Here is a 15,813-nt window from a genome sequence, read left to right on the forward strand (position 1 = left end):
TAATTTTTGACACATCACAGCCAACTGCATTATTCTGTATATGATGAGGGTCAATGTACACATTGCTTTGTTTCAAAGAATTAACAATGCAACTAAAGAAAGATTCTAAGTTAGAGTCTGAAAATGCTAAGACTAGAAAAACCCAAAGAAAATATCTAGTTCAAAACCTTACCTTTGAGTACAGTGGGTTCTTAAAGAAGGAAACCATCTTACTCAACATAGTGACTGGAGAGCAAAACTACACTATCTCCTCACCTTTCAGCCAGACTAAGTTTCTATGAATACATATTCTATGAATACGATTGAAAATAAGTCACACAAGGCTCAGAAGCAATAGGAAAGTGTTTAATAAAAGTCAAAGTACTACAGAAACAGTAATTATTTATCACAGTTGGTTTAATTCCCAGTAAAATTATAAACGGAAAAAGAGAGAAACAAAAGCCTAAGCTAGAAATTTTGTACAAAAATATGGCATTCCTTTTTATCACTGTATTGGTTAAGGTAGGGGTAAAAAAGCAGCAGTCTCCTTCAAGTGTTTTATTGTAAAAAATTTTCAGCTTTACTATTATAAATTTAAGTGCCCAAAAAAGGAGTATAATCTAACAGCTATGTACTTTCATCTAGCCTTGACACACTTTATTTTGACAGATTTCATTTTATGTGACACATATTATCTTATCAGATTTCTTTCTTGTTGAGAAATAAAATCAGTAGTTACAGCTGAATGACCTCTGCTCCTGATCACTCTCTTCCTTCTTACCTCAAAGGTAAGCATTACTTTGTTTTTGGTGTTTTCATTCTCATGCATGATTTTTTTACAGCCAGACAAGAGAGGGTGTTTTTAGATGTTTTTAAAAATTCACATGTACTTAATCGAACTACAGCTTGTTGATTTCGGTTAACATTGTTTTTCAGATTTATCTCTGTAATATACTACAGATCTAGTCTCTTAATTCTTTTCTGCTGTATTATATTCTACTGGATGAATCTAACACAATTTATTTTTAATTCTCCATTTGACAAAGTTATTTACAATTCTGTATTACAATAAATCATGTCAGTGGAAATCTTATATCCTTGTTGTGTATTTGTGCCCAAAGTTTTCAAAGAGGTTTTTTTTTCAAACTGTTCCATAACTCAGTGAATTGTAAAACCACTTTAGTAAGGAAGGCATAATCAGATTAAAAAAAGAAATAGAAAATATCAGAGTATATCACCCACTGTTTCAGAGTTTTTGTTATACATGTACATCTATAATTTAGGTAAAATTATGTTTTTCCACCCCAAAGTGATCTGGTTTACATGACCATGTTATATCTGCAACTTTGTCCTAATTTTCTTTTTTTCTTCTTTTGCTTTTTAGGGCCACACCCGTAGCATATGGAGGTTCTTAGGTTAGGGGTCTAACTGGAGCTGTTGCTGCCAGCCTACGCCAGAGCCACAGCAATGCCAGATCTGAGCCGAATCTGTGACCAACATCACAGCTCACAGCAATGCCATATCCTTAACCCACTGAGCAAGGCCAGGGATCAAACCCGCAACCTCATGGTTCCTAGTCAGATTCATTTCCGCTGTGCCACGATGGGAACTCCAGTGTCCTAATTTTCTTTCTTTTTTTTTTATAATTACTTTTTATTTATTTATTTATTTTATTTTTGCTTTTTAGGGCCACACTTGTGGCATATGGAGGTTCCCAGGCTAGGGGTCCAATCGGAGCTATAGCTGCCGGCCTATGCCACAGCAACGCAGGATCCCGAGCTGCATCTGCAACCTACACCACAGCTCGAGGCAACAGCAACACCGGATCCTTAACCCACTGAGTAAGACCTGGGATTGAACCCACGACCTCACGGTTCCTAGTCAGATTCGTTTCTGCTGTGCCACAATGGGAACTCCTAATTTTCTTTGCTTAATGTTAGTATCTATGTCATTACATCTTTTCCATAGGTATCATTTTTAATGACTAATTACCATATCCCATCAAGTGCATACAGTATTCACCATTCACCTAACCATTTCCTTACAGTCTGAGGATACAGTAACACAGGAACTGTGGTGCAGTGTGAATATAATTCTATATCACTCATTTATTATTACAATCTGTTTCTGCCTTACTAGAAGTTACTCATACCTACTATGCATTATATTTTACTTTTTTTTCACTGACTACATGGTGGGTTATTTTCCAATGTCTTTTTGCTATCTTTTACAATATTATTTTTACTGAGTGCACGGTAAACAATAGTGTTATTTTATGCAAATATTAATTACATAAATTAAGGACAATACAAAACAAAGATGTTAAAGTCTCGCTCACCTAATATTAAGAAATGTCAATGTTTCACCTTCATAAAACTCACCAGGAACTGCATTATTTTAAAGTGGCTGATTGGATAAACTATCAATTGTTTTACAAGATTGCCATTTATATATGCAGCTCATTATTAGCCACTGTTGTTTCTACTACTGAAACTTCTGTGAATGATTCTAGTGACTGTTTTATAACCTTCACAATTATACTTTAGAAATATTTTACAATGTATAAAATGCCATCTAAGCATTCATTCAGTGGTATAAGTACTAAAAAAATAAAAACACTCCTAAAAATCTGAAATGTTGGAAAGTAAGTTTAATATAAAATACTACAAAGGGAACTGCAAGGATATGTCACGTAAAAATTTTTATTTTATTTTTTGTCTTTTGTCCTTTTAGGGCCGCACCGGTGCATATGGAGGTTCCCAGGCTAGGGGTCCAATCGGAGCTGTTGCTTCCGGCCTACGCCAGAGCCATAGCAATGCAGGATCTGAGCCCTGTCTGTGACCTACACCACAGCTCATGGCAATGCCAGATCCTTAACCCACTAAGCGAGGCCAGGGATCGAACCCGCAACCTCATGGTTCCTAGTCGGATTCGTTTCCACTGTGCCACGACAGGAACTCCATTTTTTTTTTCATGTAAAAAATTTTAAACTTTACTATTATAAAATATTTTAAGCATACAAAATGGATGGAGAAAAATATAATACCCATGTACTTCCATATAGCCTTGACACATATTATTTGTATCCAATTTCTTTTTTGTTGGGAAATAAAGTCAATAGTTACAGTTGACCATGCTATGAAATACTAGTGATAAGATGAGAAGATAAAAAGCAGGCAATCTCAGTTTGCAAATATTATAGCATAACTGGACGCAGATAATTTATCTAACTATAACCTGGGGGCCTCCTGTGCCAAGCCCTTTCTTGGATCTGGAGACAGACCACTCAACAAAACAGACAAAAATCCAACCCATCCTTGCCTCATGGAGCTTACATTCTAGTAGGAATAAAAAGTGGGGGTGTAAGGAACGGTAGCAACAGTGATACAAGAATGCGCTCCTAAAATTCACCCCCACATCTGACAATCATTCTTGAAAGAAAATCAGCTTTGAATTACACAAAATCTTCAAGAAAAGACCTCTCTTAATTGTCCTTTATTCCATTTTATGCATATGCGTATTTATGCACATGCTGTAGATATTTTAAACTATCCCTTATTTGGAGATATTCAGTTATTCCCAATTTTCTCCTACCAGTATCTCTGATGATGCTTGTGTTTGCAAATGTTATCTGAGCAAAGAGGGTTAAGGATGTGTGGGTTTAAGGGATTGTTTGGGAAAAAAGGAAGTGGCACTTCAGTATTCATCCTTCTGTTTTACCACCCTTCTTTACCTTGGTTGTTTCCTAAGTTGCCAGGTATAAAATCATATTGTTGATGTGCCTTTTCACCTCCATTAATCCCATTTAAGCTGCTTTCATGACTTAAATACCTTTTTTTCCTAAACTATTCTCTTAAAACTTTCATCTTTATAGGTTTTCATACATCTTTTTTTCTTTTTCAGGTGCACTCATGGCATATGGAAGTTCCTGAGCCAGGGATCGAATCTGAGACACAGCTGTGACCTACACCACAGCTCTGGCAACGCTGTGTGGGCCAAGGATTAAACCCTCAGCTCAGCAGCGACCTGAGCCACAGCAAAGACTGGATCCTTAACCTGCTGTGCCACAGCAGGAACTCCCGCTTCCTATTTCTTATATAGCCAACTTCAAATGCCGTCGTTAAAACAGCTATGTTATCTGTCATTCTGACTAGGTCACTGTCCTTCTCAAAGCCCTCTACTGGCTCCTACTAATGCTTAATTCATTTAATTAAAAAATTGGACAAGCGGAGTTCCCGTCGTGGCGCAGTGGTTAACGAATCCAACTAGGAACCATGAGGTTGCGGGTTCGATCCCTGCCCTTGCTCAGTGGGTTAACGATCCGGCGTTGCCGTGGGCTGTGGTGTAGGTTGCAGACGCGGCTCGGATCCCGCGTTGCTGTGGCTCTGGCGTAGGCCTGTGGCTACAGCTCCGATTCAACCCCTAGCCTGGGAACCTCCATATGCTGCGGGAGCGGCCCAAGAAATAGCAACAATAACAACAACAACAACAACAACAACAACAAAAGACAAAAGACAAAAGACCAAAAAAAAAAAAAAAATGCTTATTCCCTGTTTCCCCCAATTCACCTCCCTCATCTAACAATAATTCCTTCATTTATCTCTGTTCATTTACATTCAGTCTTTGCATGTCATACATTCTTCTTCCCTTGCTCCTTGGTTCTTCCCTAAAACATCTTTCCACAGCTACCACATTTTAATTATAATCATTAGAAACACCTTTATACATACATTATACTTTGCTCTTTCTTGCTGTTTGTTTTTTATGGCACATGGAAGTTCCCAGGCTAGTGGTCAAATCGGATATGTAGCTGCCAGCCTATACCACAGCCTCAGCAATGCCAGATCCAGGCCGAGTCTGCGACCTACACCACAGCTCAAGGGAACACCAGATCCTTAACCCACTGAGAGGCCAGAGATTGAACCGAGTCCTCATGGATACTAGTCAGGTTGGTAACCTGCTGAGCCACAATGGGAACTCCTATACTTTGCTCTTTCTTTTCACAACTGGACTATAAGCTTCTCATGGGCAGCAACCAAATTTAAGCCACCAGCAGTAAGTTGCCTGTCCCCCTTCTTGTTTCAGACACAGGAAAACACTGGCAGAATCAAAGTATGACAATTCTCTTTATTCTTCAAATATTCTCCTTTTAGTATTTCAGAACCTCGTCATTGAACGGTAGTATGAATACTTCCATATTACAAAGACTAAAGCTTCCCTCCAATAACCTTAACCTTAAAAGGATTTTGTTATCTCTGTGGGACCTTGGAACCAATCCCTCGTGTGTACATGGGGGGCCTATTGTGTTTTCTCTTAACATCAAACCTCAATTAAAATAACATTTAAAATCTATGCAGTATAATACTTACTTGCTATATTACTTTTTTTTACAGCTTTATTGCAAGTAAAAAAAAATGTATAGTAAATCTTATACTTGAATACAACTATAACCGTGAATCCACATGTATTTCAAAGATATTCAAGTATTTTTTGTATTTTCATTTTTTTACAATAAAGCCTTAACTCATAAAATGCACGTTAGGTCATTGAAAAGGGGAAAAAACATTTTTCTAAGTTCTGCCCAGATCTTTATTTCTACTGACAAGTATTTTGGATAATATTGAATAGTGACCCAACCCCTAAACAAATCAGTGGATTTTATTTTAAAATACCAATCAGATAATACTCCTTAAGAGTACTCTTTAAGGTATAGCTTTCAACAAAAAATATTTCAAATAATAATGATTTCCAATAAAACTTATTATCTATATTTTTAAAACATCTTAGTACTTTTAAAATTTTATAGTTTAAGAAATCAGTAACTTATATTTGGACAATGAACAAGATAGGCACTCTATGAGTTACCTCATAAACAGCTATCCAGTCTTCATCATTACACAAAAAAGTTTTAAAAGAGTCTTTTTACCTTTTATTTCCAATAAGCATAATGACCATGTTGGAATTGGAATGCTGGCGGGCATCTTCTAACCAGGTTGTCAAGTGGTTGAATGTGTCTCTCCTAAACATAAATGATAACCTGATTAATATTTTCAGGGTATTTCCCCTAGTGGTGTACATGAATAGTGCATATTCCTTTAACGATAACTGTTTTTAGCCACATCCAATTATGTAATGAGAAACAGATTGCAAGTACAGCATCCGGAGTCAGAGCTCACTGTTTATAGTTCAGTTTAAAAATTAAATGCAACCTCACTTTATGAAATTCCAATATATAAATAATTTTACCAAAATGATCAGCTTGGGGTGCTTATTCATTAAAAAGAATAATTTAGTTACAGATTTCTGTAGTAAATTTAAATTTAATTCAAGACACACAAGTTTAAAAATTTTAAATAGCCAGGGCACAAAGGCAAAGCTAGACTTTTATGACTAATAACCATAGTTATTTAGACAAATTCTCTACATCGATCACTGAATTGAAAAATTCCAAATTCTCACCTTGTAATATCATACACTAGTAAAGCCCCCGCCGCACCTCTGTAATATGACCTCGTGATGGAACGAAAGGACTCTTGCCCTGCCTGTGAGGAAAGAAAAGGTTGAGAGTTTCCTTTAATAAACTGTCCTCTACACCGTCTTATTATTCGCAGGTATAATCTGGGCAGGTAGGGAGGAAGCGCATAAAGGAAAAGAAGAAACCCTAACTTCCCAAGTCTTAGGAAAAAAGTCACATAGTACCATGAGTGCTCAAGTCAACCAGATGCACTCCAACCCCCCCCCCCAAGACCTCTAAACCTTTTTTGGCAATCCCTGACAACCCAATTTACTGAATGGCTTCACAATACATGAATCATTATTGGGGCACAGAATGGACTCCTAGCAACTAAGCTCTGAAGACAAATTTGAAAGGAAGCAAATAACCCAGAGCCTCACATTTGAATTCAATAACCCACTCCCTGGGGCAGCTGTTGACACTAGAATAAATAAAGTCCATTGTAAATAAATGATGAATGACATCTTTACGCCCACCATCTGCTGGTATAAAGGTTGTTGGAAGGCCAAGGATGCAGATTTTATCAGTTATATCATAAACTGCAGTGAGCTTTCAACAGTCATCAGACGGAATTCTTTGAGCAATCATTTTATTATGAAAAACAGAAAATGGCTCTGAATTTAATTTATATAATTTTTTCTCTACACTTAATTAATTTTCTCTGTGTTTGATATATAATGCTTGTCAAAGGCAACAAGATGGAAAAGTCATCTTACATCCACATATGAAAAGAGACTTCAGAGATTATGCAAAATTAATTTCTCTCTTCTATCACTGGCACTAATGTTCTGGTTTTTCAGAAAAGGCTGACATGGGACATGCCTATTACCTGAGTCCAAAATTGAGACAGTTTTTATCAAAAGTGCTTTTTCATTTGTAACCACTTTTTTCTACCTTTGAGACAAAATAAGCATGTAAACTAAGTAAATACAAAGCCAGTTTTCACAATTTTTTAATTCATAATCAACGAGTTCCTTGAAAAACGTATGTCTGAATTATTCTGAATTCCGATCTTCGGTGTAAAAATATTAAGCCCTCCCCTTGGAATGCACACAGACAGCTTAGGCTCTGCCCTGTTCTAAAACTCAACACTGGAATTTCTTATTCTTCTTAGCCCTCCCTCCCACTGTACCCCCCACCCCAGGGCCTAGCACTGGGTCTGGCACACAGCAGGCACGCAGAGAATGCCTGTTGAGTGAAAAAATGAATTCTAATGTCTCAGTCAAATGCACAGAATGGTCATTACTCCATCCCACCTAAATGAGTGGACATTAGTAAGTCCTGACACACTAAGATTCAGTAAGAATAACTTCTATGTGGAGACTAAAGACTGGACTCTCTTTTGGTAACTCAAATACAATTCTGGCACTGAGAATAATGTCTTATGGTAAATTAGATACTGAGAAAACCATAAAGGGCTGCTACAAAAAGCCAACTCATTTCACACAATGTAAGGTTAAAACACCAGATGAGGAGTTCCTGTCATGGCTTATTGGTTAACGAATCTGACTAGGAACCGTGAGGTCTCGGGTTCGATCCCTGGCCTTGCTCAGTGGGTTAAGGATCAGGCGTTGCCATGAGCTGTGGTGTAGGTCGCAGACACGGCTCGGATCCTGCGTTGTTGTGGCTCTGGCGTAGTCTGGCGGCTACAGCTCTGATTAGACACCTAGCCTGGGAACCTCCATATGCCACAAGAGTGGCCCTAGAAAAGGCAAAAAGACAAAACAAAAAAAAACCAAAAAAAAAAAAAAAAAAAAAAAAACCAGATGATACCAGTTGGAAGAATGAGTTAAAATTATCTTTACATAATTTACTGAGACACATGTTTCAAAATAAAAAATCCTTTCAAATCCAAGTTCAAAATGCAAATGCTACGGGAATTTCTTCTTTAATTGCTTAGCATGGGAAAATTAAGGACTAGATTTTATTTTTTAAATTTTTAATTTTTTAAGGATTAGGTTTTTATGAGATTCATTTCATTGTGAATTATACACGCCAAGGAAGGATTATGTGGTAAGTAATACAAAAAAAATATGTACTTTCCTAGTTCAAAATTAAAACCAAGTTTGGAGCTCTTCCATCTCCCAAGCCTAAACAATGAGCAAAAGTTAAAGTTCTTTAGACCAGTCTTGGTGGGACCTTCTGTGGGATGAGTTAAAATGAAAACAGTTGATTCTTGAACAGACAGGTTTGAACTGTGTGTGTCCACTTACAGGTGGATTTTTTTCAATGGCAAATAACATAGGACTACACAGTTTGAGGTCAGCTGAATCCATGGATGTGGAAAAACTACGGATACAGAGGAACCACGGATAAGAAGGGGCAACTATAAATTATACTCAGAATTTTAACTGTGTGGATGGTTGGCACCCCTAACTCCTGTGTTGTTCAAGGGTCAACTGTACACTGCTACAGATCTTGGAGAAGAACACCATTGTAAGATCTAAAACTACAGTGTTGATAGTCCAGATAAGAAATAGTGAAAGGGAAAACGAATTAGGAAAAGGAGAAAAGCACTTATCTAGATAGCATTCCCATTCCTCCTGAATTGTTTTACAAAGAAAAAGTATGATGCAATATGGAAATAATACATATAATGCATTCCTGAATCTGGATTTTGCCTATCATTAAAAAAAAATCAAACAAAAACTCAAGCCAATAAAAAAAAAATGACGTGTTCCAAGTGAGGACTTTGAATGGAACTATGCATCTTGAAATCTATTATTATTTTATAATATGCAAAGATCAGTATTCAGAATAGTTTCCAAATTCCTGAGACCTGACTTGTAGAAATAACATCCCACACTCTGGCCTAGTCTCTTTGCTGATGCATTGAAGGCCTTGAAATAAATCCTGCCCAATAAAGTGTTCTATTATGGCCTCCCCAGCTATACACAAGCTGTTTGTTAAACAACTACTAACTGCATAAATGGTTAATTATCTTGATTATAATAAACCAATCTAGTTCTTAAAAAGCGCTTTAATATAAACCTGTCCAAACTGTGACTGACCGATATGATTTAAATGAAAAAGAACTAGAGATGTTTTTGATCTTCTTCACTCTAAGATGATGGCTTAAAGAGATTTTAGAAGCTTGAAATTCAACAGCATACACAATTCTTTGTAGTAAGGGATTCCCAATAGCAGCTAAAGTGGTAAAGAAAAATGCCTTCAATGAAACAAGAACTGGCTGGGGTGGCCAGAGTGGACCATGAGCTTGTCAATTCACAATACAGCTGATTTCTGAAAGAAAATCAGCAAGGTACCAGATATGCAAAAAGAAAGAAAAGAGCAAGTCAGCCTCGAGAGATAACATCTTATTTGTAGTGATGCTTACTACTAAAATCAGAGCCATAGAGCATTTGTGAAAAAAGCCTTAGTTGGGGTCTGGTTTGGACCACAGCAAGGCTGGTAAGAATCAGCAATTTTTAGGTCACCTCAGTGTCCAATTCTCTTCTATGTGAGGATTGTTAAATCAGATAAACTTGAATCTTTGACCCATAACTTTTAAAATTTACCTCCAACTGCCAGATGAAAATTTCTCCAAACTGGCTTTCCCATGTGCCCAAGTCTTTCCGTTGATAATAATTTTTGTAGTAACCAGTCTAGCCATTCCTCCTCGTCTCCTGTTAGGTCCATAGTATACAACTTCACATACATCAAGCTGTTGCTCAAAGAATCTCTACCTTGAACGTTAAGTCCTAAGTTCTTCAGAATCTTATCTCTATTTGTTTCTCTACAAGTTTATAAAAGTCTTGCTCATATAGCCATTTTTTCACTACTGGTATTCTGAATATTCCTGCTTTTGCGCTTCTGTTTAACTCCTTGCCTGAAAAAATTTCTCCCCTCTACTTAGCCAATTTCAATTCCCTTTGAGCACAAGCTCAAGGCCCTTAACCCTCTCACAAAGCTAGGAAGCTTGTCTACCACAGCTTATACTTAACCTTCTCTCCTCACAAATCCAAAGGCAATTTCATGTGATCATTTGGATCTAATACTATTGATCAGATAAAATGAACATACTACTCAAATGCTTATCTTTTTTCCTCTTTAGCTCTCCTTTAGGGACAGCCTAACTCAGAATACTGCAAGCACTCAAATATGTTATCTTGATTGATCCCAAAGAGCCAATACAGTTATAAAATTAAGATCTGTGAGAATCAGTATTACAGGAATACCTTTTATTTTCATTATTAGTCATTTATCTAACAACTCCAGCTACACAGAACACAACCAACAGCTAAAAAGGAAAAGGATTTTTTTTTTTTTTTGGTCTTTTGTCTTTTTAGAGCTGTACCCGCGGCACATGGAGGCTCCCAGGCTAGGAGTCTAATTGGAGCTGTAGCTTCCGGCCTATGCCACAGCCACAGCAATGCCAGATCTGAGCCGCGTCAGATCTGGCATACGGAGGCATATGGAGGTTCCCAGGCTAGGAGTCTAGTCGGAGCTGTAGCTTCCAGCCTAGGCCACAGCTCATAGCAACGCCAGATCCCCAACCCACTGAGCGAGGTCAGGGATCAAACCCGCAACCTCATGGTTCCTAGTCAGATTTTGTTTCCGCTGCACCGCAACGGGAACTCCAGAAAAGGATTTCTAAATAGCCAATAAGTTGTCCAGCACCAAAGCATGGATCTCAGGCACTTTACTAAACAGACTCAACTTAAAAATCTAGACCTGTGATCAAGGAACTGTTATCACTGAGAAAACAGATTTTGGGATCTACATGCATGAAGACTTCTGGTTTGGACCACAGCAAGACTGGTAAGAATCAGCAATTTTCATGCTCTCTCAGTGTCCACAGCAAGCATGGAGAAAAAGTCAAGCTGGACTATTCTAGGTCTTTAAAGGGAGTCTCAAATATAAACTCAAGTAGATTCTGAGAAGAGAAATAAATATCTAGCAAAGAAGAGATGTTGTAAATATCTTGCAAAGAAGAGACGTTGGATGCTTTAACACATTTAAGAATATTTACTTTGATACATGTACAATAAAGTCACTTTATAGCAAAAATTGGCACACACTGCAAGTCAACTATATTTTAATAAAAAAATTTTAAATAAAGAATATTCACTTCGAAAAAAAGACTTAGAGGATGTATTTGCTGACTTCGGATTCTTCTAACACTGCCATGTAAGAGAAACTGAAGATCACAGGTGGCAGGTAAACTTTAGGGTAGAATGACATGTTGAAGACAGTTACCTGCCCTGGGTTGCTCAAGAAAAAGTTGATCAACAGCTGCCAAAAGAGGTGAAACAGCTGGATCTCCAAGAACCCCTCCAGTCCTGGGGTTGGGGGGATGGAGCAAGAAGAGCAGCAGAGGCAGGCCTGCCTCCCGGGCTCAGCACCAGACCCCTTCTCTAACCCCCTGACTTCAGGGCATCCCTCTCGCCCCGCTCCACTGAGACAAGAGACAACACAAATTCTCATTTGGGGGCAAGAAGGTGGATATGAACTGACACATTTTACAAAGGACCAAAACACCTGTGATTTGCTGAAAAGGTACTTTAGCATGCAGGCTTCATGTATTTTTTTTACATAGTTTCACTAACTCTTATTTGAGGGGAAAATTTTTAACCTAATAGAAAAACATTTTCAGGGAAGCTGAACAGACACATGGACTCAAAACATTCATTCTACAAATTCTGGGGGAAGAATAAAATTTATCTGAATATGCTTGGAAGGCAACCTAAAAGTGAGAAAAAGCAGAAAGACAAGAAAGAATAGAGAAAGATGAGATAAAGGCTGCATGAGGGTTTAAGAGAGAGAATGGAACCTGGTGCAAATTACGTTTCTCCTCTGACTTACCCTGACAATACTAACAGTAGCAAACACTTTCCCTAAGAGAAAAAAAAGTCACACAGGGTCAATGGAAAATGCTTTAGGGGATGCACCGATAACTATTACCACTGCTTCCAGCAAGGCCTCCAGGGAGTATCTGCTGGTGGCCATGCTTACTACTTCCAAAAGAAAGCAAAGATGCTGGATGTGGGAATTCTGGAAGGATAACCCCTTATTTCTATTTTTATTGTGAATGCAAAGAGATATACAATGAATGATAAACAGTCTAAGATACCGAGACTCTTGTCTGTCACCAGGAACAAAAATTTATTTCCTTGAAGTTGATAAAATAATTCAAAACATTTGGCAAATTTTCCCTTGAAGGACCCTAAGACGGCTTTATAAATCTCCTGGGCCAAGAATAGCCATGACCCTTGCTACTAAAAATGTGGCTTGCTATACACATGTACAGCACGCTGCAGAAACACCACAAAACATTAATGATATGGAAACTGTGTTCCACCCAGACATAAACTATGCGTGGGGCCAACCACACTTAGTTTGGAAGTATGAAGGTAAGAAGGTATGACAGAAAGAGGAAAACCTGTAAGGCAGAGACTCAAGAAACTACTTTGAAAAGTAGTAAGTTAACTGAGTTTTCTGAACAGGTCCTTAAATTCTGGATCGGGCCGTGGTTGCTAGCAACCTCCATGTAGAAGGCCTGAATTCTTTTGAGGGGCCATGATGTCTTCAAAGACACCACAGTCTCTCCCTGTTAGAAAGAGGGGAAGAAAACTACCCCTTGTCGTTCCAGAGGAAGTGTGAAGAAATTTTTTTTCCTCTTTCATACTGTCCAGCATTAAGTAATTATTATAGATTTCTTCTGAAAGATCATTGCAATGTAAAACAATTACCACATAAGCTAAGTAGAAAAGGTTCTTATCAAAAGAAGGCATGATTAACCTAGAAAACAACTGGGGGATGAATGTTTGATTTGTTTCAAAAAAGGATAATTTTCTGTCTATTTAAGGATAGAAAAACAACTGAATAAACAAACTACAATGAGGTGGTCTGTGCCTAAAATATCATACAATTTTCATTACTATATTAATCTTTCCTGAACATATTCAATGATCTTCCAAGTTGCTTAGAATGAGATGCTTTCCTCATTCATTCAATAAAATGTACCAAACACTGTATCAGCCAGCAAACTAAGAATACAAACAAGGTACAAAGCTGGTAAGATATGTAGAGGGCTCCTTCCCTTGTGAGGCTTATTCTGGGGAGGGTAAACATATGAACAAGAAACTAAGCTAACAATTGGCTAAAAGCTCTAACAGAAACACGCATGAATATTCTGGGGGAGAGGCAGCTATCCCATGGGAGTCAAAAAGGCTCCAGGAGAGGTGGCATCTCAGTTGGTCTTCAATGAAAAAGGGGGGAAGAGGGTAATTCAAGCAAAGCAAGTATTTATGCAAAGTACAAGGCATGAAAACCCTACTTATTAAACAACAACGAGTCATTTGGTTCACACCACAATGAAGGATGTGAGCTGCACACGTTTGGTAGCTAAGAAAGCAACCTGGTTTATGGAACACAGTCACTTCTGAAAGAGAAGAGAAACTTGTAATACAGAAGTACAAAATACTTCCTTCTGGTTGGAGAGCATTCATTTTAAACCTCTACAAAAGAAGGAACTGTGCATATTTTATTTTTCTCTTTTTCTGTGCAGATTTGAAATCATGTTGCTTAAGAGAATATAAATCCAAAAAGTAATGAGATGGTTTGGGCTTGGGGTGAAAACACTAAGAAACAGTAAAAGCGCAAATCTTCACTGAAAGGCAGAAAATAAGAAGGCATAAAAACAAAGTCCATAACTCTGGGACACAGCAAGATAAAAGATTTATGGTTTTCCATTTCAGGACTGACTGTGTGACACATGGAAGTAACAGGAAATCTAGATCTCACAACAGCCTTCAGAAACTTGCTGGGTCTTCTGGGAATCTAGCCTGTGGGATCAGATATTCTCCAAGGTGCCTTCCTTCAGTAATAGCTATTAAAGGTGACAGGTGAGACACTAAGACTGTGTGGTTAGAAAAAAAAGACCAGGGGTACATGACAATAAATTTTATATTTCATTTATTAGAGATACAGTCCTTGTCATAATAGAAGACCTTCTGGTTTTTCTCAACTAGGGTTCTGTGAAGAATGAAGTGCTAATGTCCCGGCCCCTAAGGCAGTGGTGCTCAAACTGTGATTCCAGGACCCCTGGGAATCCTGAGGCCTTAAGGGTCCATGAGGTCCTCCATTTCCTACCCACACTACCCATTTGTGTGAGGTTGTATTTTCTTTATAAACAACACACAGAGGACTCCCTGCAGAGGCCGCTATCAGCCCAGCTGTCTTCTACTACGCAGACAATACAGAGATTTTTCAAAATGTAACAAAATGACACTCTTCTCACTGGAAAAACATAGTTTTTTGTTTTTTAAAAAAGCTAATTTCCATAAAAATTGCATTGTTTATCCTAACATATAAGTTTATTACGGTTATTCTATAATGAGTTAATAACTGGCTATTTAATAAGTTTCTCACTTTTAATTTCTAATATGGTAAACAATCAGAGCTATAAGTCACATAAGCAAAGGCTCTTTTTGAGGTCTCCACTAATTTTAAAAGTATAAAGGGATGCTGACCCAAAAAGTTTGGGAACCACTACCTTAAAGCATCCATTATGTATAATAAAGTAACTTTGTATGCATAAGATGGGAAAATAAAAGTCACTCCTATCATGCTCTGTGGTTTAGATGAGAAACATTAAAAACTATATAGCATGACATGTAATAGCCACTTGAGGAAGGTAAATGATGGGATTAGAACTGGGAACAAGGGTAGCTTCAGGTAGTTGGGACTAAATCATAATTTTACAATAAATTAATAAATTGTCAGATCAAGTGATTCTAAGGTATTGACACTCATACTTCACTTCATACATGTACTTTAGACATACTGCTTGTTTTCTTAAAAACACTGTTTCTAGAGCATCCGTTCAGACCACACAGCCTTAGCATCCACTCAAATATGGTCACCAACACCCAGCACCTGGGTTCCCCTGCTGAAAACACTCTACAATAAAAATAAATCTTTTCTAGTACCACATTTATCTCATGGCTGCAGGGGTGCAGGTGTCTAACAAAACATAACAGGCATAAAATAATACTAAAACAAAACAGACATAAAATTTACTTTCATAAAACAACTTTATTGAGATCATACAATGTATTTTTGCTATACTTACCGTATCCCATATTTGAAGTTTTATCTGTTTCCCATCAATAGTTATCATTCGAGCACCAAACTCTACACCTGAATAAAACAGAAAATGTTTTGTTACACAAACTAGTGGGAATATATTTCATATTTAAAGATTTTTTTTTAAAGGATGTATATTTTTAGGAAATGCTATGCCAAGTAATATACAGATTAACAAACACAGCACCTATTCTTAGAAAATGTTTAAGGAAAGGGAGTGGTGCAATAAA

General features: G+C 37.5%; 1 protein-coding gene across 2 annotated transcripts in view; it reads right to left on the bottom strand.

The window, feature by feature from the left end:
• Positions 1-15,813, bottom strand: part of RAB2A (RAB2A, member RAS oncogene family) — an 81,208-nt gene that overhangs the window by 25,444 nt on the left and 39,951 nt on the right. The window contains exons 3-5 of one of the 2 annotated variants that reach the window (XM_001926704.7): positions 15,570-15,637; positions 6,439-6,521; positions 5,906-5,998 (exon numbers count right to left, since the gene is read on the bottom strand). In XM_001926704.7, the coding sequence (XP_001926739.2) occupies positions 5,906-5,998; positions 6,439-6,521; positions 15,570-15,637 (244 nt within the window). Of the gene's footprint in view, positions 1-5,905; positions 5,999-6,438; positions 6,522-15,569; positions 15,671-15,813 lie in introns of both variants that reach the window. The other variant, XM_085022316.1, reaches the window with a different exon arrangement.

This window comes from Sus scrofa, chromosome 4 (assembly GCF_054392235.1).
Source record: "Sus scrofa isolate SSC_HxYL_T2T_F1_AM1 chromosome 4, Sscrofa_HxYL_maternal_Yorkshire_Landrace_v2.0, whole genome shotgun sequence".
Classification (NCBI taxonomy): domain Eukaryota; kingdom Metazoa; phylum Chordata; class Mammalia; order Artiodactyla; family Suidae; genus Sus; species Sus scrofa.